The following is a 24,491-nucleotide window of genomic DNA, read 5'->3' on the forward strand; positions in this document are numbered from 1 at the left end:
AAACGTAGCGTATCCAAAATTAGATCAGTATGCTAACAAGTCGACATATTCACTCGTCTTTATCGCCATGATTTCGTTCATTGCTCTATCCAGCGGTAGCGTTTGCCTGACAACAGGGATCACCCGCACTTCATTGTAGGGTTTCACAATTACTCTGCTGGAAAGGGCAACACCAGAGTGGCTACCTTCGCCTTCTAAAAAAAACTGTTAAAAGCGCAGCCACGTCTTTAAATTTCGCTAAAGCCGATAGTTTGTGCTCCCGGTATTGTGCCGCGAGATCCAACGCAAATTTTCGAGATTCTTTCGCTTGTTGCCATTTTTGGTGTTCCTTCGTCATCCCTTTAATATTGGGGCGTTCCGCAAACGCTCACGCCCGTATATTGTTGTCAATGCCCCCCCTCCGCATCCGATTTGGTCAATTTTTAGTGTCATCTCGGGTGATTTTGATGTGACTTCTACCATTTGTTGATGAGCTGTACTTATTTTTTTCTCGGTGATATCATGTCTACTCGTGTCCAGATCTGTCTCGTTGTCATGTTACACATCACTGGCATCCAAACACGCCTTTACCGAGCTTTCGTACAACTTCTTTTCGGGCGTGGATGCATCGGTTGGCGAGGGGCGCCATAAAACCAAGTATGTAAGAGGCTTGCACTATCAATGCCTGGCACTCGAGATAATCCAGTAAAGTCCGATTGGTGGCGCTGCGAGAAGCCCACGACGTTTTCTTTCTGAAATGCGTCGTAAAATGCTTCGAGCCATTGCCGGGCCACGCTATACGTAAGAGCAGACTGAAGCGCCATAATCGAAAATATTTGCTCTGCTATCGCCTTCGCTTATTGATACTTCAGCGCGCTGGGTTGGGCTGTGGTATCAAGTGGCTTCGGTGCGGGTTATAGGAAGTATGGGACGCATTGGGGCCTTCCAAGTGGCGTCTGCGCGGGTTATTCGGTTTAAGAAACGCACTCGGGCGTTCCAAGTGGTGGTTATGCGGTTTACGGGACGCATTCGAGTGTTTCGGGTGGCGAGGAGTACACGGCAACTTATATGGTAGAAGTCAACAAAACGCTGTGTTATCAGACTGTGACTGCACAAGGGCAAGCTTTGGGTCTTCCTAGACCTGTTGGTCGAGAGGCGACTGGTATCAGGTTTGAAACGACGTCTAGCGGAGGAGGAAATCGTCGTGTGATACCGTGTCTAGTGAAGGTAGAACGCGTCTTGTGGCTCCTCCTTGAACGGTGTCTAGTGGAGGCGGAACGGGTCGTGTGTCTCACTCCGGAACGGCGCTTAGTGCAGGCGGAACGGGCCCGTGCGTCGCACTCCGGAATGGCGTATAGTGGAGATGGAACGCGGTATGTGGTTCCCTTTGGAACCGCGTCTAGTGAAGATGGGACGTGTCGTGTGGTTCCCCGTGGAACGGCATCTAGCAAAGACGGAACGCGTCTTGTGGATTTAGAATGTGAAGCGACTCCCGGTGCAGAAGCTGATGATTATGCTGGAGCACCTAAAGTGAAGGAGCTTATGAATATGCTGGATCAGTCGCGACAGAAAGTATTCGTGAAGATGTACGAGTTAATAATATGCAATTTGGCCACGATACATGAAGAGCTGACAGCCAAGGTGTCCACTGACCCGGACGAATGGCTTGACATGTATAAGGGCTCGCGTGCGCTCATGGGCGATCGCAAAGCGCGGATTGGATCTCAATCGAGTTGTCGATCGAATCTGGAGCGTACCAGTGGTGTACGAGGAGGTGTTCCAGACAAGTCAGCTGTGAGTATCCCCAGGAGCGTGAATGAAGAAACACTGAAGGAGCGCCACAAGGTGCCGGGTTATGTTGTGAATACGCTGAAGGAACGCGTCAAGGTGCCGAATGCTGGTGGAACCACACGGACGGAGCGCGACAACATACTAAGTTCGGAAGAAATCATGCTGGTGGAACGCCGGTTAGGGAACGCTGAGACGCTGCAATGACCCAAGGCTACGGCTCGTGCTGGTGCTCTAGACAGAAAAATTATTGGCAGCATGCTCTTACGACCAACATGGAGCGAGGTACCTCCAGTCAGGGATAAAAGAACGTGGTTTTGACCCTGGTCGGGGAGCGTTTCCAGCGACGCTAGGACGCTGCCAAATCCCAAGCTTACGACGTGCTCTAGCGTACAGGACTGGGAGTGTTTGGCGTGTGTCATTGCGACCGACACGGGGCAACGTATCCCCAACTAGGGATAAAGCGACTTGGAACGGCGAGTTACAATCCTGGTCGGGGAGCGCTTCCAAGGTATTTCGGCAAAGCGTTCCAAAACAAAATTGGATTGGAACGCGTCAGAGTATCCGTATCACACTACGCCGATGGTCACCATGGCGAAAACGATGCGGGTGGCAGCTGAGAAGGGTTCGTCGAGGCCGACAAACACTGGTCGGGGAGAATTGTCATGGTATATGTTCATCTGCCAACCTGGCATGATTCGAGGGAACGCTCCCTAGTCGTGGGAATCGTGATGTACGTGCCTGAAGTGGCACCAAGCTCAAGGACGGATGGGAGGCGAGGTAGGAGCCACATTAGCGGTGAAGAAGGTGGGTTGTCACTACAATAAGGACGGATGTCGCCTCTCGGGTAGCTGTTGGTACTACAGGAGGAGGTGTCATGTTTAGGAACGCGTCGAAGTCCGACGCGCTCCGGTTTAGCTGACTAGATTCACGTTCGGCTTTGCGGAGTAGGAGACACTAACTACGTTCAACGAGCTTCACTTTTACAACCTTTTACCTCTCCACCGTGCGTGAGGCCACGGTCGACGGCCTCGCTACGGGAATCTTCGACTTCCCCTTTTCTTCCTATCGACGTGGAGCTGCTACGATCTGGGGATGGAACAGCTGCGGAAGGCGTTCCAAAAATTGTATCGTTCCGGAACGACCCCGTAGTACGGGGTCGTTCCGGATGTACGGGCCGTACATCCCTGTCCGGTGACAGCTGCTGGATTTGTCGCTAATGACCGAGCGTCGCCAATTACATAAGGAATACGGTAATGCTAAGCTGATATTTACTGTTAAAAATATCATTTTGTCATCAGAAGAAAATATTAGGTATTTCTTGCATTAACTGGTCTACCAGGTGATATTATCACTTAGGCCCGTTGTTAGCCAATCTCACTAGTGGACAGACTTCCTTAGTGGATAGAGTTTTTTCTACACCAGGTTGGTTGTCAACGATATATACAGAAGTGGACGCCTTGGTGGATAATGCCAGTTCAAACCGAGGCGGGAGGGTTGACATCTATAAGAGTAAGTTTTGGTTTACTAAAATTAGTTTTCTTGCACACAACTTCAAAAAGACCTACGACCTTACTAAGCATGTACACGACCTCCGCAGATGATGTCGCTACAGTTCTTCGTGTCCGCCAAGAGTCACAAGCACGACTCGCACTGCTACTGTGCAGTCTGTTGAGGCGTTCCCGTGGAGCCAGATACTCTCGCCGTCGTGTGGACCCAGATGAGGAAATTGCTATTCTCCTCAGAGAGAACATGTTTGAGAGAACGTTTAGAATGTCTCTCACCAGCTTCGTGCTACTGTTGAGCTTGCTTACGCCACACCTTCAAGTTAACGAGCGTCAATCATCTAACTCTAGTGGTGAGGATCCGATTTCCCCGTGTATAATGCTTATGGCTACACTATGGTATCTAGCTGGAGGATCTTACCTGGATATTCGACGGACTGTTGGCATTCACTGGCGCTCTTTTTACCGTGTCGTGGACACTACAATGTCCGCCATTCTTTCCCTGCGAGAACTACACATTAAATTCCCATCTACAAATTCTGAGAGGGAGACTGTAATGAAGGACTTTGAAGAGATCAGCTCGGGTCATGTTCTGAGGGGGTGTCTTGGTTGCGTCGACGGATGGCTCTGTGTGATTCAATCGCCTTCAGTGCGAGATGCTGGTACGGTGGGCTCCAGTAAATACTTTAGTGGTCACTACTGTTGCCCTGGAATCAACGTTCAAGCAGTATGCGATGCAAAGTGTCGCTTTACTGCTGTTGATGCTACCTACTCTGGAAGTACGAATGATTCTCGAGCATTTCGAGAGACAGACGCATACAGAAGCCTCAATACATTTGGATGTGGGATGTACTTAATTGGTGATAATGCCTACCCTGTATCCGAACATTTGCCGACACCTTTTACTCCAAACTCAAGACGAATACCATGATTCATTTAACTTTCATGTGAGTCAACTGAGGATTCGAATTGAAATGGCTTTCGGCCTTCTAACTTTTGAAAACCCGGGTGGACGGGGATCTGATTCCAAGTTAGTGGATGCATATGGCGTTCACTTACAAATCTCTGATTGGGCCACTACATGTATTGACAAATCCACTAAATTAGCGATTCTTTACCATTAAATGTCGTGTACTCGTAGATAGTACAGAAGTTCCCGCAGCATCCACTTCATATACCCCTTTGTATCGGATAACAGGAATCGGAGGTACATTTGACAAATTACCTGATCGCATCAAATTCATTATGCAAAATTATCAGACGACCCCTACGCTTATTGAGGGTGACTTCTATAGATAGGTTGCAGTAACGACTCCCGTGATTAATTACCGTAGGCACTGTAGCTCCTTTTTGCGTGCAAGTACTTTTCTTCAAGCTTCAGTTCGTAGTAAAGTTGTGAGCGCTAGCTATTATTAATAGTAGATGCAAAGCCCTTCAATAATGCTCTTACAGTTAACATGTAACAAAAATAATACCAGTTCTCACAAAGGGCGCAGCTCACATGTTCATATCATTATTTCAGCTTGTCTTGTTGGTCTTCTCCCTTTGCTGGTCCAGCAGCAAGCTATCCATGATGCTTGCGGACACATAGTCTGCTCCTCCTTCCTGACTCTCAACTCGGGGAGCAAATTTATTCTGCCCCGCCAGCTTGAGCTCAGCCATTGCCAAACTCGCTTCTTCGGTGCGCCGTACTCCGTCCTGTAATTCGTATTCACCTGCAGACGCCAGCGAGACGCTTGAGCGGCCTACTGCTGGCGATGTGGATGTTTGTACTAATGGATCCGAAGCTCCCAGTACAGCCGCTGTCGAGTGGTTCATTGTACCAAGTGTTATTGCGCTAGCTGGAGCTGCGTCGCTCGTGGGTTGCAAGGGGCGACGCATGCTTCCGACGCTCGTGAGCTCCGAGCGGATCTCGTTGAGCTCCTCGATGCCACGCTGGAACTCGCGCTGTAACTTGACAATATCGTTGTCCTTTGTGGCGTCGAAGAACTCTTTCTTGGCTCGGACGATAGCGCCCACACTTCGCCCACTGTACACTCCCACGAAGCGCCCGATCTTGGGCAGCTCTCGCCGTCCAAGCAGGAAGCCCGACATCGTGACCGTCACGAACACCGTGCCCCAGTGCACCATACTTGTAATAATGGAGACTGTGTGGCGGACACCAAGTGCACCACAAAATTTGTGATCTACTTTAATTTTATAAAAGTATATCCGGATAATCAAACATATATCCGGATATAGATCTGACTCGATCCTGGAATGGCTTCACAACGCAATAAAGAACCCTCATACCATCCATGACAGTCACTGCCCACGGATTCCGCTGTTACATAACGTAATTACATGTATCCAACTCACCTGTGAGCATGTCAGGCCAAGAACGCAGTCGCCACTCTTGAATTTGCTGCTCTTCGGTCACTTTCTCTACCACGATTCTGCTCGGGACTCGAGTGCAGGCTCCTGCAATGGTGTCGTCTGCTGCGCTGAGCATCGAAGCTTCAGTAAGAGAGAACAAGTTCTCGTCCATGGACACAAGAGACGACGTCAAGTCTCGTTGGTTCAAGACTCGCCAACTGCTGCAGAGTATCCAAAACTCCCCTTTCTGGTCGCATCGATGGCTCGGTTGGGCTTTCGTCTACGTCTCGGTATTACTAGTCTTCCTTGTGGATCGCTCAGTCGGACTATCGGCGCTCATCGAGATGTACGGAAGTGACAAGGACCACACGCTAGGAGTGACGCTTGGAGCACTGGGTCTGGGTATGCTTGAGGACTGGATCTGCGCCACGTACCTCGTCGCCGTGCTGTGGCTCATCGACTTCTTCCTAAGCCAGACCCTTGGCGCCTCCTCTGATAGTATGACGCTCCAGACTTTCATCAAGTGGAAGCGGCAGCGAATTCTTCGTCGTGGAGTCACGTTCGTGACTTCGTGGCTTCTCTTCGTGGCCACCGCAGCTCCGTTCGCTGTAGACATGATGCTGGTTCGTCTTCGTAGCATGCGTTTCACCTTCGAGATCGTGTCGATGGCCATTGCAGAGAGCGACATGGTCAGTAGCGTAGCCATCTCCGACTCTGAGTACAAAGAGGCCTACATCACAGGCACAATCCTCGCTCTATTTGCCACGTTCTTCGCTTCAGTCCGCACATGGACGTCATGGGCAGATCTCACACGCTGGAACCCGACCAGCCCACACCCTTTACTGCATCTCGTAAGGAGAATCTGCTTACGCTTCAAGAAAGACGACGAGCTCTGGACCCCAAAAGAGGAAATACATCACGGTTCCTCCTCATCTAGCGACAGCTACGACGACGTGAACGAAATGTTACTGGAGAACGGGAAATTGGTCCAATACGCACACACCACCACCCCAAATCGCAGCTACAGTCTCAGCAACGAAGCCTCTGATCGTTCTGATAGCGACGTCTGTGAGCGACCTACGCTGTGCGCACGAGTGGCGCTTTGGCTTCACAGTGCTGACTGGCTACGACTCAGTATCGAACTTCTCGTGGCTCTTGTGGCGCTCGTCTTCCTCCCCGTAGCCATCTTGGCAATCAGTCAAACGTCTTCCCCACTCATCGCGAACGTGGCTTTGGACACGACAATCAACGAATTGTTCGTGCGAGCTCTGAAAGTGACGGACATTGGCTTTGTGCCTCCAGTCGCGGACGGCACAATCGAAGACGCGTCCGTGTACATCCATCCAACCGAGAGCTACTCGCTCTCTGCTAACGACTCGCTCTACCGACTAACCACCGGGTTCAATGGAGATCTGGCCTTCAACGTGAGTGTAAGCGACTCAAATCCGCCCAATGTCGTCGTCATCGTAGTGGAATCTTTCCGTTTCCACGACTCGCACTATTTGGTCGGAGAAGAAGATCCGTCCGAGCTTTTCAAAGGTTGGAATGGTACCGTTGTCCCGAATTTCGACAAGTGGGCGAAGCGTGGAGTGGCCTTCTCCAATCTCTGGTCCAGCTGGAAGACCAGTCGGTCGCTTGCAAGTCTCCTATTCGCACAGATCCCGTACGACGCCACACAAACAACCGAGACAGCTGGAGCTCGACGGGATGTCGAACTCGCTGGGATGCCCCAATTTTTCAAGACAAAAGGGTACGACACTTTCTTCACGACTGGAACGGATACTTCATACGACGACTGGGATGTGTTCCTACCAGCTCATGGCTTTGATTCTCTATGGGGTGAACAAGAGATGATGAAGTATGGAGAGAGTGGTATGGGTATCTCGTCGGAGGACTGGGAAGGCGAAGCTCATCGGAAGTTCCGCTGGGGTGTACACGACGACGTGAGTTTTGAGATTCTGGGCAATTTGCTGATCAACAAGACCAACGAACAAGCCGCAGATGCGAGCAGAACACCGCTGTTCCTCACGCATTACACCATCTCAAGTCACGTGGAGTACGAAGCTCGTCCGACGTGGTACGTCGAGTCGGATAAACCAGACTTCTCTGCGCTCTACGACGGCGAAAAACACGCTGGAAACGTCAAGAAGTACTTAGAAATGCGGTATTTTACTGACATGGAGCTCGGCAAGTTCATGGATCGCATGGAGACTGCAGGTGTACTGAACGATACCATCGTCCTCATTGTGGGAGATCACGGTCAAGCTCCAGAATTCGGGAATAACACACCCGAGAAGCGAGACGTTTCTTGTACCCACGTGGCTGGAGCTCTCATCGCTGAAGGGAGACTCGGTGACTACGTTGGCCTCAAGATCGACGATGCTGCTGAGCAGTACGACATCCTCAACACTCTGGCGGATATCGTCGGTGTTCCTGAAGAGGGATTCGAGCAGGATGGCATTGGTCGGTCACTCAAACGCAAAGTCACGTTTGGAGAACGCGTGGTATACAGCAACAACCCAGCAGTCAAGAACTCGGTCGTCCGAGGCCATGAACGTCTACGTTACGACCGCAGTACCGACTCGGTTCTCGTCCACAATTCCTGGAGCGATCACGACATGAAGATCGACCTCTTTCCTGCTCTGTCGACCGAAGAGAAGAACGAGTGGAGAAGCTGGCGCGATCAGGGGCGTGAGGTCACTGCGTACTTCAAGAAACGCTGGGAAGAAAAGTGTCTGCTGTGCTGACGCGAGGAAGCGGACAGCACGTTAAAGATGTTGATATACCAGTGCATTATAAACGTCTTCAGCTGCACCTTGGGTTGGCTAATGAATACTTAACTAATGCTTTTTAATCGTCGCAACGGCTTAGCACTTGGCTGCAAAAAGACATCTCTTGTCCCACCGCTTGACGTAATATTCCGTGAGTTGGCGGCCGTGATCCCGCCATGTGAGCCACTCGTTCTGCTGCTCCAGAGTCAAGTCGGGGAACAGATCCACGTGCATGTCGTGGTCAGCCTTGGCGTCATGAAGAAGCACAGATCTCGCTGCACGGTCGTAGCGCAGACGCTCCGTACCGCGAACAATCGACATTTTCCGGCTGGGATTGTTGCTGTACACCACTCGCTCTCCGAATGTGGCTTGGCGTTTGAGGGATCGACCGACTCCATCTTGCAGAAATCCCTCTTCAGGAACACCGACGATATCCGCCAGAGTGTTGAGGATATCGTACTGCTCGGACGCGTCCTCAATCTTCAGCCCCACGGCGTCTCCCAGTCGCCCTTCAGCCACCAACGCGCCCGCAACATGATGAACGGACACGTCTCGAGCCTCCGGGATGTAGTTTCCCGCTTCCGGGGCTTGACCGTGGTCGCCGACCACAACGACGATCGTATCGTTGAGGATGCCCGCAGCAGACATGCGGTCCATAAACTTGCCAAACTCCATGTCCGAGAAATAGCGCATCTCCACGTAGTTCTTGATACTGGCCGCGTATTCCACACCGTCATACAGCGACGAGAAGTCTGGCTTCTCTGCCTCAGCATACCACGTGGGGCGCTCCTCGTACGACACGTGGCTGGAGATGGTGTAGTGCGTCAGGAAAAGCGGCTTCTTCGCTTCCCCCTTGGCCATACGCTGTCCCTGCTCTTTGGTCTTGTTGACCATGAGATCGCCCAGAATCTGGTAGCTGATGTCGTCGTGTACGCCCCAGTAAAGCTCGCGATGTTCCTTGCCAAACCACTGATCAGGAGTGATGCCCAGATCACTTTCCGCCAAATTGATCATTTCATCCCGCCCCCACACCGTATCGAAGCCGTGAGAGGGCAGGAACGTGTCCCAGTCGTCGTAGTCTGTTTTGCAGCCAGTCGTGAAGAAGGGCTCGTACCCTTTAGCTTTAAAGAGCTGCGGTAATCCGTCCAGTTGGTAGTTCTTCTTCCCGCCTGTCATCCCCGAATCTGCCACACTGTCGTAAGGAACCTGAGCAAACAGAAGACTCTCCACGGATCGACTAGTTCTCCAACTCGACCACATGTTGCCGAAGGCCACGCCACGCTTGGCCCATTTGTCAAAATTAGGCGTGACGGTGACGTTGCTGCCTCGGAACAGGTTTGACGGGTCTTCCTGCCCCACGAGGTAGTGCGAGTCGTGATACCGGAACGATTCCACCACGACAAGCAACACATTCGGCGGGTTTTCGTTCTCCACTTTGACGTCGAACGCGAGATCTCCGTGGAATCCAGTGGTGCGTCGATAGAGTGAATCCTCTCGAAACAGTTCATAGTCCTCTGTATCGGTATGGATGTACGTCTCGGCTGAGATGCTGCCGTTCGCAATCAAGGGCAAGAAACCCTGAGACGAGACAAACAGCGCGTGCATGAAGAGCTCATTCAGCGTCGCGTTCAGTGCCGCGTACGCCACCAGCGCTGAGCACGCCTGACTTAGCGCCAGCACCACAGCAGGCAGCAGCACCAGCGCCATGACAGCGACAACGGCCCTCACGCGTCGCCCGCACCATCTCGCGCTCTTCTGCTCCGTCTTGTCGTCCAGTACAGTCAGCGAGACCTCGTCCGCCTTGTCACTAGGGACGTTCTCCGTACCCAGAAACCCCGTCGTCTCCTCCTCCTCCAGTTTATCAGCTCGCTTCAGTCTCATCGCCACCACTCGAATAATCTCTTTCGTAGGACTCCAACTGGTCAGATCTGCCCAGTTATTGCTGGCTCGGACACAGGCAAAGACGGTAGCTGTAGCCACGGCCATAGCTGCACTGATATAAGCTTGATTCACTTCGGCGCTCGAAATCTCGGCGGCGCTGGCGTTATTCGACTCGTGGATGGCCATTTTCACTAAATCGAAGTTGAATCGCATGTCTCGGATGCGAACGAGCAGCTGATCGGCCACAAAGGGCACCGACATGAACGCAAAGAGCAGGAACGACGCAAAGAACCGCACGACTGTCGCTTTTTGTCGTGCTCTGCGCTGTCGTAGGTCACGAGGCTTCTGGATGCTCTCGTCTTCTTCGGCCTCGGCCTGTTGCTGCTGCTTGATCCAGCGATCGACACCCCACAGGGCAGCAGACAGGTACGTGGCGCACACGAGGTCTTGCAATGCGCCGAGTGCCACTGCGCCCACTTGCACATCCAGCGTCGCGTCCTTTTCAGTGCCGTACATGGTGATGAGACTGCGCAGAGTCAGCACGCGGTAGGCGCTGAAGAAGAGCAGCGTCGTGCAGTACACGAAGGCCCAGCCGGCGCAGCTCGGGGCGGGAAGCATTTTGGGCCTACGTCACGTGAAGCGCTTTGGAGACTGTCGACGGATTTGGAAGCGGTCGTGGGTACGTTTGCTGTTCGGACTGGCAGTTTGCAAGGCTGCGTATACAGTGTATACTGTATTAAAATGGCAAACGAAATCACCCCTGCCTATTTTTAGACAGCTGGCTGTTTCGTTTCGACGAAGGGTACAAAAGCGCGTGTCCCAGTCATGATCATGAGACGGGAGGCAAATACAATGGGTTCATCCATCAACAGTGTGGATGGAGCACCATTGTTGTACAGATACAATGGATCAGCAGTGTGGATGGAGCACCATTGCTGTACATGCACAGCCCTTGCTGCCATCAAGCCGCTGTACCAATGCGAGGTAAGTTAGGTACTTGTACATGTATCGTGTAGTTTTTGTCGTGAACGTTACGTTTCCGTCTGTACCATGCGTTCGGAGGAGTCCTGTCAGGGAGGACACGGGTAAACAACGAACCGATAATTTACGCATAGCCCGGAGTGTTTAGAATCGATCAGCGAGCGCTGAATCGTCAACGCTTCAGATTTTGTTTTTGAACTACGCACCATGCGAACAGCCTCGATGAAGAAACGCCACTCAGTTTTAAGTGTGTCTACAGAGGACTCGGATGCGTTAAGCTGAAACCGTTGAGTTGCGGCAGCAATAGTAAAAAAAAAGATTCAATCGACAAGATTGAATCCTTTTTTGTGAGAGGAAATAAATTCAAAGTGGAGTAGGATATAGTATCCAATGGATACTACAATAATATCCATGCACTTGCCGAGATTACTGGACGCTGCCTGAATCATCCCTTTGCCAACGTCAACAGGTGACAGTCGAAGACCATCGACACGTGTACCAGCAACCTGGATTTTCGACGCAGAATCATGCATTGATTATTCTCGAGAACAAACTAGATGTTCAGTACCAGTAGTACAGTACTTGAATCAAGTACGCTTTACGTTCAAATACGCGCATCAAACGCAAATACGACTTTCAACAATCTTCTCCTCATAAAAAACCGTCGATTCTACATGCTGCACTCTGCAGCTAGCAGACATTTGTTATCCCATCGAGCCGCAAAGTATGAGTTGAGCCACCGACCATTCTTCCTCCAGGCGAGCCATTTATCTTGCTCCTCCCTGCTCAGAGCTGAAAACTGATGGTTTGTCATGTCGTGGTCAGTGTGCACGTCATGAAGCAAAACCTCGTTCGAGTGGCGATCGTATTGCAGGCGTTTGTTGCCCCTTACAACCGACATTTTGTGGCTCGGATTGTTGCTGAACACGACACGCTCTCCAAATTCTACCTTGCGCTTGAGCGATCGTCCAACGCCATCTTGCAAGAATCCTCCCTCAGGTACACCGGTAATGTCAGCCAGTGTATTTAAAAGATCATACTGCTCGGCAGCGTCTTCAAGCTTGAGTCCGACGAATTCTCCGAGTCTTCCTTCTGCGACGAGAGCTCCTGCGACTCGAGTGGCTGACAAATCCCGTACTTCTGGTTTGTCATAGCCGTATTCAGGTGCTTGGCCATGATCTCCAGAGATAATAACGATGGTATCGTTGAGAATCCCTTCTTCAGCCATGCGATCCATAAATTTCCCAAGCTCCATGTCGGTAAAATACCGCATCTCGAGGTAATCTTTCACAAGGTACGTGTATTCTTCGTCGGCATAGAGTGCAGAGAAGTCCGGTTTGTCAGCTTCAGCATACCATTTGGGGCGCTCTTGGAACGGAATGTGGCTCGATATAGTGTAGTGCGTAAGAAACAGAGGTTTCTTGTCCTCACCCTGAGCCACACGCTCACTCTGCTCTTGTGTCTTGTTGACGAGTAGATCACCCAGAATCTGGAAACTCAAGTCGTCGTGGACGCCCCAGTAAAGGCCTCGCTGTGCCTCACCGTACCAGTCATCAGAGGAAATATTCAGATCCCTTTCGGCAATTTTCATCATTTCGTCGCGACTCCAAACGGTGTCAAACCCATGGGACGGTAGAAACGAGTTCCAGTCATCGTACTCCGTCTGACATCCAGTAGTGAAGAATGACTCGTATCCTTTGTCCTTGAAAAGCTGCGGCAGGCCAGCAAGCTCCACGTCCTCTTTCCCTCCCGTCTATCCCTGAGTGCTCCACGTTATCGTACGGTAACTGTGCAAACAAGAGGCTTTTCACTGAGCGGCTAGTGCGCCAACTGGACCAAAAATTGGTCAAAGCAACGCCACGTTTCGCCCACTTGTCAAAATTGGGTGTTATCGTGATATTCGACCCCTTGAAAAGGTTGGAAGGGTCGTCATCACCGACGAGATAACGCGAATCGTGGAACCGGAACGACTCCACTACGATGAGGAGAACGTTTGGAGGGTCGTCACTAGTGACATCGACATCGAAAGCCAGATCCCCAGTGAAGCCGGTAGTGCGTCGGTAGAGCGAGTCGTCATGAAAGAGCGTGTAGTTTTCGGTAGTCGATTGGATGTACGTCTCAACCCACGGCGTGCTTCCATCCGTTTCAATCGATAAGCCCAGGGAAGTATCGCCCAAAGCATGGGCGAATAACTCGTTTAGAGTCGCGTTTAGAGCTGAGTTAGCCACAATAGATGAGCATGCGCTAACTATCGCGATCACGAGGAGAGGGGCGAGGACGAGAGCGGTAAAAACGACAGCAACTTGACTTCCACGTCGATACAGCACTACCTTGCTGTCTTGGTAGTTGGTACTTGAGTAAGAAACATCAGTTGCCAAAGCACAGAAGCTCAAATTGCTAGGAGTGCTTCTACTGGAGTTCCTCCCCGACTCGTCGAGCTCCAACATGATTTCCGCGTTGTCGTCTTCTTCTTCTCCACCCCCACTGCTAGATTTCGTGGAGACTGACTGGAATCTGCGTTCTTTCCTTGCCAATCGTGCTTCCACAAGTGCAACGATGTCGTGGATTGGATTCCATCGCGAGAGCGTCGACCAGGACGTAAACGCTCGCACAGTAGCAAAGAGAGCAGCGACAACAGCTGTGATTGTCGCCGTCATGCACACGTCCTTCAACTCTCTGCTGGTCACCCCATCAAACGCCGAGTTTTCCTCGCTCGAAAGCGCTTGAAACGTGAAGCGAGCTTCTCGTAGACGCACGAGCATAAAATCGGTAGCAACGGGCCCCACCGCAAGTACGAACAGCATCCAGGAGCTCGAAAAGACAGAAATTTTCACCATTGCACGCTTCAGCTTGTCGTTTCGAGTGGCTCCCAGAGCACCATCATCCGTGGTAAAAGCCCCAAACGTTTGCAGCAACATGTCGACAAGCCACAGCACGCAAGCGAAATAAGTAGCGCAGATGAAATCTTCCAAGAAGCCAACGCATAGAATCGTCGTCTTCACGGAGAAGGTGCCGTCCTTGGAAGTTCCGTACATCTTGATCAACGCAGTGAGCGCCGCGCACCGGTAGATGCAGCAAAACAGCAGCACGGATGCGTAGGCGAAAGCCCACCCGAGCCAAGGACGAGTCCACAGTTGCCGAAACCACTCAATGGACCACAGGGAGGGCCGCGAAATGTCGACCTCGGACACGGACCGACTTTCCTCAAGAACGACCATCTCGGTCTTCATCATTAAGCGCAAATTAATTTGTGAGCCACCGTCGCATTTATTAATCGCTCTAGCGCTCAGATGCGTCGTCATGGGATCCTTCCACAACTTTAATTTCTCGCAACGCACATCTTTTCACGGACGGTTACCCCAAGATCAAAGTGCAGAGCGCACGACATCGGTTTTAGTTCTACCTGCAGTGCTCTCTGCATCAGAGATGAGGCTCGGAATGCGCGGACCAGATTCGGTCAAGTGCGAGCTCCAACTAGACCTGACTCAAAGGAGTGAGGCTCAATAGCTAATGAACACGTACGCCTGTAAGAAGTTCGCTTCCGACGACGCGGGAGAAAGCTCATTGTGTGCTCGTCATCGTGCTTGTCTTCACGAACAGAAAAAAAAATTGATACATGCTGCAGTCATAACCGTAACGGTTACAGTTTACTGTTATTAATACCTCCGTGTTTAATACCCATCGCAACAGTGTACAGTATTAATAACGAGAGCTGTAGCCAAATCATGTGGCAACCAGATGTGCCCAGAAAGTTGGTGACTTGGTCTTCCTCGTCGAGTTGAAAAGTTCCGGCGTTTTTCCTCGATTCCTGGTCATGAGCAACCTGCCCACAGTGATTGATTTCCCTTGACCCGCATTGAAGCCCATGCACAACTCAACTGACGGTGGTGCTGGAGGAGAGGCCACCCGTATCGGATACCTCCAAGATCAAAGGACCTTTCAACATGATCCGAGTCGTCAAGGAATCGTCACTTTGGAGTCGGCGATGGCTCGGCTGGGTGTTCGTCTACACCTTCGTGCTGCTCTTCTTCTTCATCTACCGGTGCATCGGTCTCAAACCGTTGATCCTGATGTACGGGACCGAAAGGGACTGTACTCCAGGAGTCGAAGCTGCTGCGTTGGCACTCGGATTCCTCGAAGACTTCGTGTGTGCAACGTACTTTGCGTGTGCCCTTTGGGTGTTCGACACGGTGAAGCACATGGTCGGTCATCGGGTCGGTGATCAAATGCCGATAGCGTCACAGATTTGTGATAAAGTCTCGACGTTTCTGGTGTCGTGGCTTCTTTTCGTCGCCATGACAGGACCATTCGTGGCGGATCTGCTCATCGTAAGACTTCGCGGTATGCGATTCACGTTCGAATTGGTCGCCATGGCGATTCACGAGAAAGATAACGCCAGCAGCGCGTCCATTTCTCAATCAGAGATGAAGGAAGCGTACGTGAACGTGGCTGGTATGGTGATAGTAGCGACACCCTTCTCGACCACTCGTGTCTGGGCGGTTTGGACGGATCTTTCGCGTTGGAATCCCGCATTTGCATTGATGGATCTAGCAACGCAACGAAGCTCGGGAGCTCAGAAGAGCGACGACAGCTGTGCACAGAAGGCGAAGGGGGATCAAGGAGAGGCGAATCTGGAAGCTGGAGAGAGCACGCAGTACCTCGTGTCGACGTCACCGAGCAGTGACGCGTCCACCGACACGTCGTTACCTCCAGAGAATCCTCAATTCGATCGGTTGACGCTCTTCAGACTCTGTGCGTTGCTCGTGCTGCTGGCACTCGGTCTCATTATTGTACCCATCCTTGTACTCGCTATAAGCCATGGGTGTTCATCCCTTGTGGCTTATTCAGGACTCAACGCAACGCTCAACGAGTTATTCGTCCGTGGCGTTGATGCCACCACACAAGGCTTCGCACCTTCAGTTGCCGACGGGACTATTGAGAGTGCCACGATCTACATTCACTCAGCTACAGAGAACTACACTCTGTTCCAGAACGACTCGCTTTACCGACGCACTACCGGTTTCCACGGAGAGCTGGCCTTCGACGTGAACGTCTCTGAGGAAGACCCTCTTAACGTTATTCTCATCGTGGTAGAATCCTTCCGATTTCACGACTCCCACTACCTGGTGGGGGCCGACGATCCGTCCAACTTGTTCAAGGGAAGCAACATCACAGTCACCCCAAACTTCGATAGATGGGCGAAACGTGGGGTGTCGTTCAGTAACATGTGGTCAAGCTGGCGGACAAGTCGATCAGTGGAGAGTTTACTCTTCGCCCAGCTGCCATACGACAGTGTGGCTGACTCAGGAATGACTGGAGGCAAGGAGGATGTCGAGCTCTCCGGTCTGCCACAGCTCTTCAAGGCTAAAGGGTACGACCCTTTCTTCACTACTGGGTGCAAGACTGACTACGATGATTGGGACACGTTCCTGCCTGCACACGGCTTCGATACTGTTTGGAGTCGCGACGAGATGATGGAGCTGGCGGAAGGATCCCTTAACATCTCGTCTGATGAATGGTATGGAGACGCTCATCGAGGCTTTGGCTGGGGGGTACACGACGACCTGAGCTTCCAGTTACTCGGAGATCTACTCATCAACAAGACAGTCGAGCAAACCGAGCGAGTGGCTCGAGGGGAGGCCAAGAAACCGCTCTTTGTGAGCCACTATACCATCTCCAGCCACACTCCGTTCAAAGACCGCCCTACCTGGTACGCTGAAGCCATGAAACCCGATTTCTCTGCACTCTATGAAGACGAAAAGTACGCCAATGTTGTCCAGGCTTATTTAGAGATGCGATACTTTACAGACATGCAACTCGGTAAATTCCTCGACCGCATGGCTGACAAAGGGATTCTCAACGACACTATCGTAGTCATTGTAGGAGACCACGGACAGGGACCAGAAGACGGTCTGGATGTCCCCGAAGCTCGTGAAATATCAGCTACCAGAGTTGCTGGAACTATTATTGCTGAAGGACGACTGGGTGACGCGGTGGGGCTCATGATACAAGATGCGGTGGAGCAGTACGATATGCTCAATACACTGGCAGACATCACTGGCGTCCCCGAAGGAGGCTTCTTGCAAGACGGCATTGGGCGCTCACTCAAACGCAACGCCACATTTGGAGAGCGCGTCGTATACAGTAACAACCCTAGTCGGAAGATGTCCGTGGTGCGTGGTCATGAACGACTGCGCTACGATCGCTACTCGAACTCTGTTCTTCTCCACAATGCTGACACGGATCACGAAATGGAGAATGATCAGTTCCTCGCTCTTAGCCTCAAGGACAAGACGGACTGGAGAACGAGACGCGACGATGGTCGTCGCTTAAACGCCTACTATTCGAAGCGCTGGGACAACAAGTGCTTACTCGCTGGGGAGTGCTAGAGGAGGAAGAACTGGCCTCTTAGATTTTATTTTCCAGTTATTAAAGTTTTCTTCTTTTGACATCAGAAGAGAAGAGAGGCTACAATTGATTTACCAGTGCTGAAGTTAGCCTCTCTCACGTCTGTCGCATGACACCCGCCATGTACTGTATCAATGCCGGGGTAAGATATACCACTGGCACTGGAGTCCAGTCTGGACGCGGTTGCTATAGTTGTACCATCGATTCTGGGCAAAATAATGATTCGGCACTGCAAAGCTTGCAGTGCAAAGTGTGCCGCGCAATAGCTTCAAAATCCGGTGTTTTCGTTTGTAGCGTAACACTGCACACGCAAAAAAACGTGTGGGCGACGGGGGGAAATACCATAATCCACTGGATATCCACCGGATTATTATAAATCCAGTACTAAAGTACTGGATTGTAATAGCCCTTTCCAAAATACAGTACAGTCGAAAGCCGTTAAGTACGCAAAAGGACCAAGCGAACTTATCCAATTGGATTTCTAGGATTACCAGTAGAATGCTTTGGTTTGTGAGCTTATGTCTCGTTTAGAGCTTCGATCTCAATTCGACCTCAACCTCTTTGCCTCAAAAGCCAAAGAATTTATAGAAGCTGATTTGAGCCCCGGTCATGATTAATTCTCAAAACTTAGGTTTAAGCTGTGAGCGTACATGTAGCACTATTGGCAGTTTTACAGGAATAACAGGCGCCTCAAATGCATGTTTTTTATAATTTGTTAGCTCTGCTGAATCTGGCAGCTGAAACCAGTTACAGAACCGATATAAAAAGACGCTCGCATCGGGTTCAATTTGGGAACCTTGATAAAGCAGGCGTGATATGCTTCAGTCGATGCGTAGATTGTCGTTGTTTTAAAAAAAACGCAAGACCGCGTATTTGTACGATCGACAGTGTTTCTTACTCCAACTACAGTATCAGTATTTCAAGATCGAAATTAGCTTAACTGGCATGCAAGAGTGTGGAGCCCGTCTAAACTGCAGCCTGCGAAAAAGATTAGATAAGTTGTCCAAAAACTGGAGAGTGAGATTCATCCTGTTAGCCATAAGCTTACGCTAATTAATAGGTACCACGAAGAGGAAATGATGAAGAACCTTATCCTCAGCTCAAAGATCCGTTTCGCTATAGTTGCCGCGCATAGTTTCTCTTTTCAATAAACTAGGTGGCTGTAATAATAAACCGAGCCTCTATAAGCAGCCGTACAAATATAGGTTAATGACTTAAAGTTATCCAAAGTTACTAAGCTTGCAATTAACCCAAGCTTTATTAAGGTGATCAGTAGCTCTAATCGTCGAAGATGGCTACACAAGCCTTATAAATAACTTGCAGGCCCAGCTGCTTGTTGCATGATGCTGGAACGATATATCGGACGCAAATGCGCTACACTCCTGCACGCAGCAAACTACCTCAAGTTTTTAATGATACCGTTTATTTTATATTAGCTAGTCATAATAACGGGTTGTCGCGCTGAAAAAGAATTAGTTTGGATACCTACAGCTGCAATTATCACTTTCCTGCCGGTCGAGAGTGACTCTACGTATGCGGACACCAATTTTTGCCGCAGACTTACAAAACTGAGTCTAGCGCGCGTAATTTGGCAACGCGATAACGTACTACCTACTGTACTTTTGACGAAAGGCTCGCTCAACGAAAGTTTTTTTTTTTAACTTTTTAAGTTCGGTGTGCGAACTTAATAATTTGGCGACAGAAGCTGCATTTTCTACTGGCCTCCAGGACAGCCCAGTACTTTTCTACTAGATTATGGTAATTCCTCGGGCGACGTACAGTACATGAAAAGCGTACCGTCAACACCAGCAGGCAGCCAGACTGTACATCTATCCCTTTGCTGAGCAAAGGAATAGATGTCAATGTCCTGGCTCAAAAATCATCCTTATCCCGAGGAGCTGTTCACCATCAGAAACTCGATCGTCAACTCCACGACTGTGGATCTCCAATTCTCTCGGTTAACGTCATTGTGCATTTGTCGGTGTTGGGGCCCCACCGAGAGAATCGGCTTCGAGCAACACGGTCAAGGTTACGATGGCTCCCAACGCGCCCACGTCAACTCGGGACACGATCCAAGCTGACGTTGCCGTCGACTCTCGTGTCAAGGACGAGGTCGTGTCCAAGGCTTCTCAGGCGAGTCGACTGAGTGCATTGGTGCAGACAATCGAAGAACGAGGTTATCCGTGGCTCGGCTGGGCTTTCGCCTACACCTTTACACTATTTTTTCTGTTCGTTTACCGCTGCATCGGATTGGGTGCGCTGATTTCCATGTACGCTAGCGCTGACGATGGCACTCTGGCGGTGGTGCTCGGAGCCTTGACGCTGGGGTTCTGGGAAGATTTCGTCTGTGTCACGTACTTGGCGTGTATCCTCTGGCTGTTCGACAAGCTCAAGCCCACAGTAGCCAAGCGCTTCGCTCGGCACGACGGAGCAGCTATTCGAGTTGCTGGCAGAGTGGCTACATTTTCAGTATCATGGCTGCTCTTCGTGGCGTTCACAATTCCGGTCGTAGCTGACGTTCTCATTGTGCGTCTGCGGGACATGCGCTTCACCTTCGACATCATCGTGATGGCCATCCAGGAGAAAGACAATGCCAGCTCGTTCGAAGTATCGAGCGAAGAGATCACCGACGCCTGTGTCAACGCCATCGCTCTCGTTCTGGCTGCGACATTCTTCGCCTTTGTGCGTACAAGAGCTTCGTGGGCAGACCTCGCAAGGTGGAACCCGACCCACATCGCATTGTCTCTAAGTACTTCGTATGCTTACGATATCTTGCGTTTGACTGGTAGCACCAAGAATCAGCTCAACTCGAGCGACACCAAAGCTCAAGACCCCACGGAAGATGTTGAGCTGTCGACACTGAAAAAGACCCAGAAAGCTGACGACAAAGACACCAAGACTTCGCGCTATGTGACAGTTGATATCGACACGTCTGAGATGGAGACCACGTCATCGGCAGACGACGATAACGACACGACCCAATGCCTACACAATGAGGACCCTCAGCGAGTGGACAAACGTCGCTATCTTAAAAAAAGTGTCATCGCATTTGTCGGTCTGGTTCTGCTCCCTTTGCTGATCATCGCAGTGAGTTGCGCGTGCTCTCCTCTCGTCGCCTACTCGGCACTGAACACGACACTCAACGAAATATTCGGCCATGCTTTCCAGCCAGATGTTGACGGTAGCACCTCTGCCATCGACGAAAAAGACCTCCCATGGGTCGAGACGTACATCCACCATGCAACGGAGAGTCACGAGTTATTCGGGAATGACACACTCTACCGACGCACCACCGGGTTCCAAGGGGATCTCGCTTTTGACGTCAAAGTTAACAAGAAGAACCCACCGAACGTTCTCCTCTTGGTGATCGAATCCTTCCGATACCACGACTCGCACTACCTCGTAGGGGACGAAGATCCGTCCAACCTCTTCAAAGGCAGCGACATGACAATCACTCCCAACTTTGACAAGTGGGCGAAGCGTGGTATCGCGTTACGGAACTACTGGTCCAGTTGGCGCACGAGTCGGTCGGTGGAGAGCTTACTGTTCGCCCAACTTCCCTATGACCACGTCACCAAGTCCGGTATGACTGGCGGGCAACATGAGACCAATTTGTCGGGTCTACCGCAGCTCTTTACGGCGAAGGGATACGAGACTTTCTTCACGACAGGATGCAGAACGAACTACGACAGTTGGGACTCGTTCCTTCCAGCTCATGGCTTCGATACTGTCTGGAGTCGCAACGAGATGATGGCACTCGCTCAAAGCGACTTGGGGATCAAGCCTGGCGACTGGAAAGGACCGGAACACCGAGCACTCAACTGGGGCGTGCACGACGATTTGAGTTTCCAGCTTCTGGGTGATTTATTCGTGAACAAGACCAAGGCGCAAGCGAAGCGAGTAGCCAATGGAGAAGCGAAGAAGCCGCTATTCCTGACTCACTACACCATTTCTAGCCACGTCAACTATCAGCAGCGACCCAAATGGTACGACGAGTCCAAGAAACCCGATTTTTCGGCTTTGTACGAAGGCCAAAAGTATGCCGACAACATCAAAAACTACCTCGAAATCCGGTATTTTACCGACATGGAGTTCGGTAAATTCATGGATCGCATGGCTGAGGCTGGTATTCTTAATGATACCGTTGTGGTGATCTCCGGAGATCACGGCCAGGGCCCCGAGTTCGGTAATGACGTCCCTGAAGATCGCGATGTTTCTGCTACTCGAGTGGCTGGCGCAATAGTCGCCGAAGGACGATTGGGTGACGCTGTGGGGATGGTCATGGACGACGCCACGGAGCAGTACGACATCCTGAACACACTGGCGGATATTACAGGCGTTCCAGAGGGAGGCTTCGAGCAAGACGGTGTGGGTCGGTCACTTAAGCGCAAGGTTAAATTCGGGAAGAGAGTCGTGTACAGCAACAATCCGACACGAAAAATGTCGGTAGTGCGAGGACACGAGCGACTGCGGTATGATAAGGTGACGGACTCGATGCTGCTGCACAATCCCGATACGGATCACGACATGAAGAACGATCTACTGCCTACTCTGACGCAAGAAGAACGCGCCGACTGGATTAGCTGGCGCGATGCCGGACGTCGTATCAACTCTTACTACACAAAGCGCTGGGAAGGCAAGTGCTTGCTTGCTGCAGAGTGTTCGTAGATACGAGCGAAGAGTAAGCGGATAGAAATAGAAATGATACTTTATTGTCAAAACTTTAAGCTGGATCTGAACGGCACTTTGACATTAATTATTGCAGTTTTTCAAGTCTTAGCTTAGAGTACACTGATGATTGCTTCGACCACCCCTGCTCCCAGCATCACAGAACCTAGGAGCATCATTCCACATAGGAAAACCTGGCGCAACCGGTTTCCACACGTTGAGGGCTCGTCACTAAACAGACGCAGGTGGAAGAATGCAGGCAGGATAAAAGCCAATAACGAGCAGCACGTCGAGCCGATGAACGAAATAAATCGACCAAAATCTACAGCGCAATCAACGAGTTACTTAGCCATATTCACTAACGTTACCGACCAGGGACTTCTTACCTGGAACACCGGCAGCGATCACCGCAGTGAGCAGCACAACTCCAGCGCGGAGAACAATTCCCTTTTTCTGAGTCGTTTGTGGGTTCTCAAGCTTGTTACCACACGCCACCATTGGCTGTAGCACCTCAAAGACCGGGAACAGCATCACGGGGTACGTGAAGAAGAGTCCCAAACACAGGAAAACCTTAACGAGCGTGACCAAGCCGCCGCTTCCCTCGAAATTAAGCGTGATAACCGCGTCTGTGTCGTTACCGAAGGCCAGATATCCGCAGATACCGAACGTGGCGTACAGCGACGTGATGATCACGACTGTGCACACGAGAATCGGCATGAAGTTGTGCTTGTTGCGCATCGAATTCTCCAGCGGCAACACCATTCCCACCCCTTCGAAACAGTAACTCGCCACTCCGAAGAAGAACGGAATGGCAGACACCACGCCTATAGGCTCAATGTAGTCGTGATTTATATCCATGTAGCCCAAATCGATGTTGAGCACCACCAGCAGCCCAAGGATGCACATGAAATCAGCGAGGAGCGCCACATAGGCCAACTCCCTCATGTGCCTTAGTAAAGTAAACCCAATAAGCGGCGGCACACACACCGAAACGACCAATTGTTTCGATACGTCCAGGAATTTGTGCGCATTGGATGCGATAAAAATCAAATCTGCACGAAAAGAAAAATAAATAATTACCATCGAATAAACTACAAAACGTAAAATGGCAGAAATCTTACAAGCGATGCAGAATCCAGTCTGCGAGATGACGAGAGCGGTGTTGACAATGGCTGAACCCATTTGACCCATCGCAAAGTATCCGATCTCTCCATACTTGGTGACAGTCTTGCCCTGTTGCTTCAGTTTGTATTTGCATTGCACCACGAGCATCATGGCGTACGTGCTCACTGCAGCTACTCCAACTAGCGTCACAAAACCCACCTAGAAAAAAAAAATGTCAGTGATCATTTAATCGCAATGGCGGCAATAATTGTTGCCATTTCGCACCAAAATGCCGCATTTGCGGAATGCGTAGGGCAAGCCCAACACTCCGGAGCCGAGGAAGGCGATGCAAGTGTTGATAAAACTCTTCAAGTCACTGCAAAGAAAAGATTTCATAACCCAATTAGTCAGTCATTACACTTTCCCCCTCTACTTTGCATAGTGATGCAACAACGCACGAGGTGAGATGAAGTGCTGCCTCTGCATGCTCGTGTGTCCCCGGGCTCTCGAGACGCTTGGGCACCGCGTTGCTTACGTCATCGCCCACACGAACACTGAAGCTGGAAGTGGTGGAGCACGTATCAGATTGGCTATCGAGGTCGACGGCTTCCAGGTCAGCAGGCTCCTGTAGTGCCGGCACGTCGACAGAGGAGGCTGCCATCTTCGATAGTGACGTTGTAAATGGAGAAATCCATTAAAGTGCGATTATTACCCTTTGAAGCAGATGGCTACAGAATGCTTATTAGAATGCTTTTTATTTAAAGGCAATTTCATTACTGTAACGTTAGATTCGGTAATACTGTACAACTTCCAAGGTGGAAGTCCTGTACAGTTACAGTGAAGTTTATTAAGGCGGCCTCGGGTGACTCAGGAAGATTCACCTGAAATTTGGCGACGAGAAGAAAATGGTGCTACATGTAGGCTAGACGAGAAGAAAATGGTGCTACTGTACATGTAGCCTACATGTACATTATTTTAATGCAAAATGTATGGGAGCTCGAGCGTGGGAAATTTTTTTTTGCCTTCGCACTTTAATACTACAGTGCTGGCG

At 50.7% G+C, this 24,491-nt stretch overlaps 7 protein-coding genes across 7 annotated transcripts; 3 read left to right on the forward strand and 4 right to left on the reverse strand.

Annotated features, from left to right (window-relative positions):
- Positions 1 to 4,790: 4,790 nt before the first annotated feature.
- On the reverse strand, positions 4,791 to 5,402 carry PITG_07894 (sulfatase-like protein; the record flags this gene model as incomplete). Its single annotated transcript, XM_002904061.1, has 1 exon — positions 4,791 to 5,402. The coding sequence occupies one exon, from the start codon at positions 5,400 to 5,402 to the stop codon at positions 4,791 to 4,793; it is 612 nt and encodes a 203-aa protein (XP_002904107.1).
- A 288-nt stretch (positions 5,403 to 5,690) lies between these two features.
- On the forward strand, positions 5,691 to 8,431 carry PITG_07895 (sulfatase-like protein; the record flags this gene model as incomplete). The annotated part of the gene is made up of 1 exon (XM_002904062.1): positions 5,691 to 8,431. The coding sequence occupies one exon, from the start codon at positions 5,738 to 5,740 to the stop codon at positions 8,372 to 8,374; it is 2,637 nt and encodes an 878-aa protein (XP_002904108.1).
- A 63-nt stretch (positions 8,432 to 8,494) lies between these two features.
- PITG_07896 (sulfatase-like protein) lies at positions 8,495 to 10,897 on the reverse strand (the record flags this gene model as incomplete). Its single annotated transcript, XM_002904063.1, has 3 exons — positions 8,495 to 10,150; positions 10,289 to 10,603; positions 10,685 to 10,897. The coding sequence occupies 3 exons, from the start codon at positions 10,895 to 10,897 to the stop codon at positions 8,495 to 8,497; spliced, it is 2,184 nt and encodes a 727-aa protein (XP_002904109.1).
- Positions 10,898 to 11,930: 1,033 nt separating this feature from the next.
- PITG_07897 (sulfatase-like protein) lies at positions 11,931 to 13,400 on the reverse strand (the record flags this gene model as incomplete). Its single annotated transcript, XM_002904064.1, has 3 exons — positions 11,931 to 13,013; positions 13,072 to 13,267; positions 13,384 to 13,400. The coding sequence occupies 3 exons, from the start codon at positions 13,398 to 13,400 to the stop codon at positions 11,931 to 11,933; spliced, it is 1,296 nt and encodes a 431-aa protein (XP_002904110.1).
- A 1,804-nt stretch (positions 13,401 to 15,204) lies between these two features.
- PITG_07898 (sulfatase-like protein) lies at positions 15,205 to 17,649 on the forward strand (the record flags this gene model as incomplete). Its single annotated transcript, XM_002904065.1, has 2 exons — positions 15,205 to 15,853; positions 15,899 to 17,649. 2 exons carry the CDS (start codon positions 15,205 to 15,207, stop codon positions 17,647 to 17,649), a joined length of 2,400 nt encoding a protein of 799 aa, XP_002904111.1.
- Positions 17,650 to 19,702: 2,053 nt separating this feature from the next.
- PITG_07899 (sulfatase-like protein) lies at positions 19,703 to 22,336 on the forward strand (the record flags this gene model as incomplete). Its single annotated transcript, XM_002904066.1, has 1 exon — positions 19,703 to 22,336. One exon carries the CDS (start codon positions 19,703 to 19,705, stop codon positions 22,334 to 22,336), a length of 2,634 nt encoding a protein of 877 aa, XP_002904112.1.
- Positions 22,337 to 22,449: 113 nt separating this feature from the next.
- Positions 22,450 to 24,101, reverse strand: PITG_07900 (Amino Acid/Auxin Permease (AAAP) Family; the record flags this gene model as incomplete). Its single annotated transcript, XM_002904067.1, has 5 exons — positions 22,450 to 22,658; positions 22,723 to 23,388; positions 23,458 to 23,659; positions 23,726 to 23,816; positions 23,899 to 24,101. 5 exons carry the CDS (start codon positions 24,099 to 24,101, stop codon positions 22,450 to 22,452), a joined length of 1,371 nt encoding a protein of 456 aa, XP_002904113.1.
- Positions 24,102 to 24,491: the final 390 nt, after the last annotated feature.

Source organism: Phytophthora infestans, genomic scaffold, assembly GCF_000142945.1.
Source record: "Phytophthora infestans T30-4 supercont1.12 genomic scaffold, whole genome shotgun sequence".
NCBI classification, from domain to species: domain Eukaryota; phylum Oomycota; class Peronosporomycetes; order Peronosporales; family Peronosporaceae; genus Phytophthora; species Phytophthora infestans.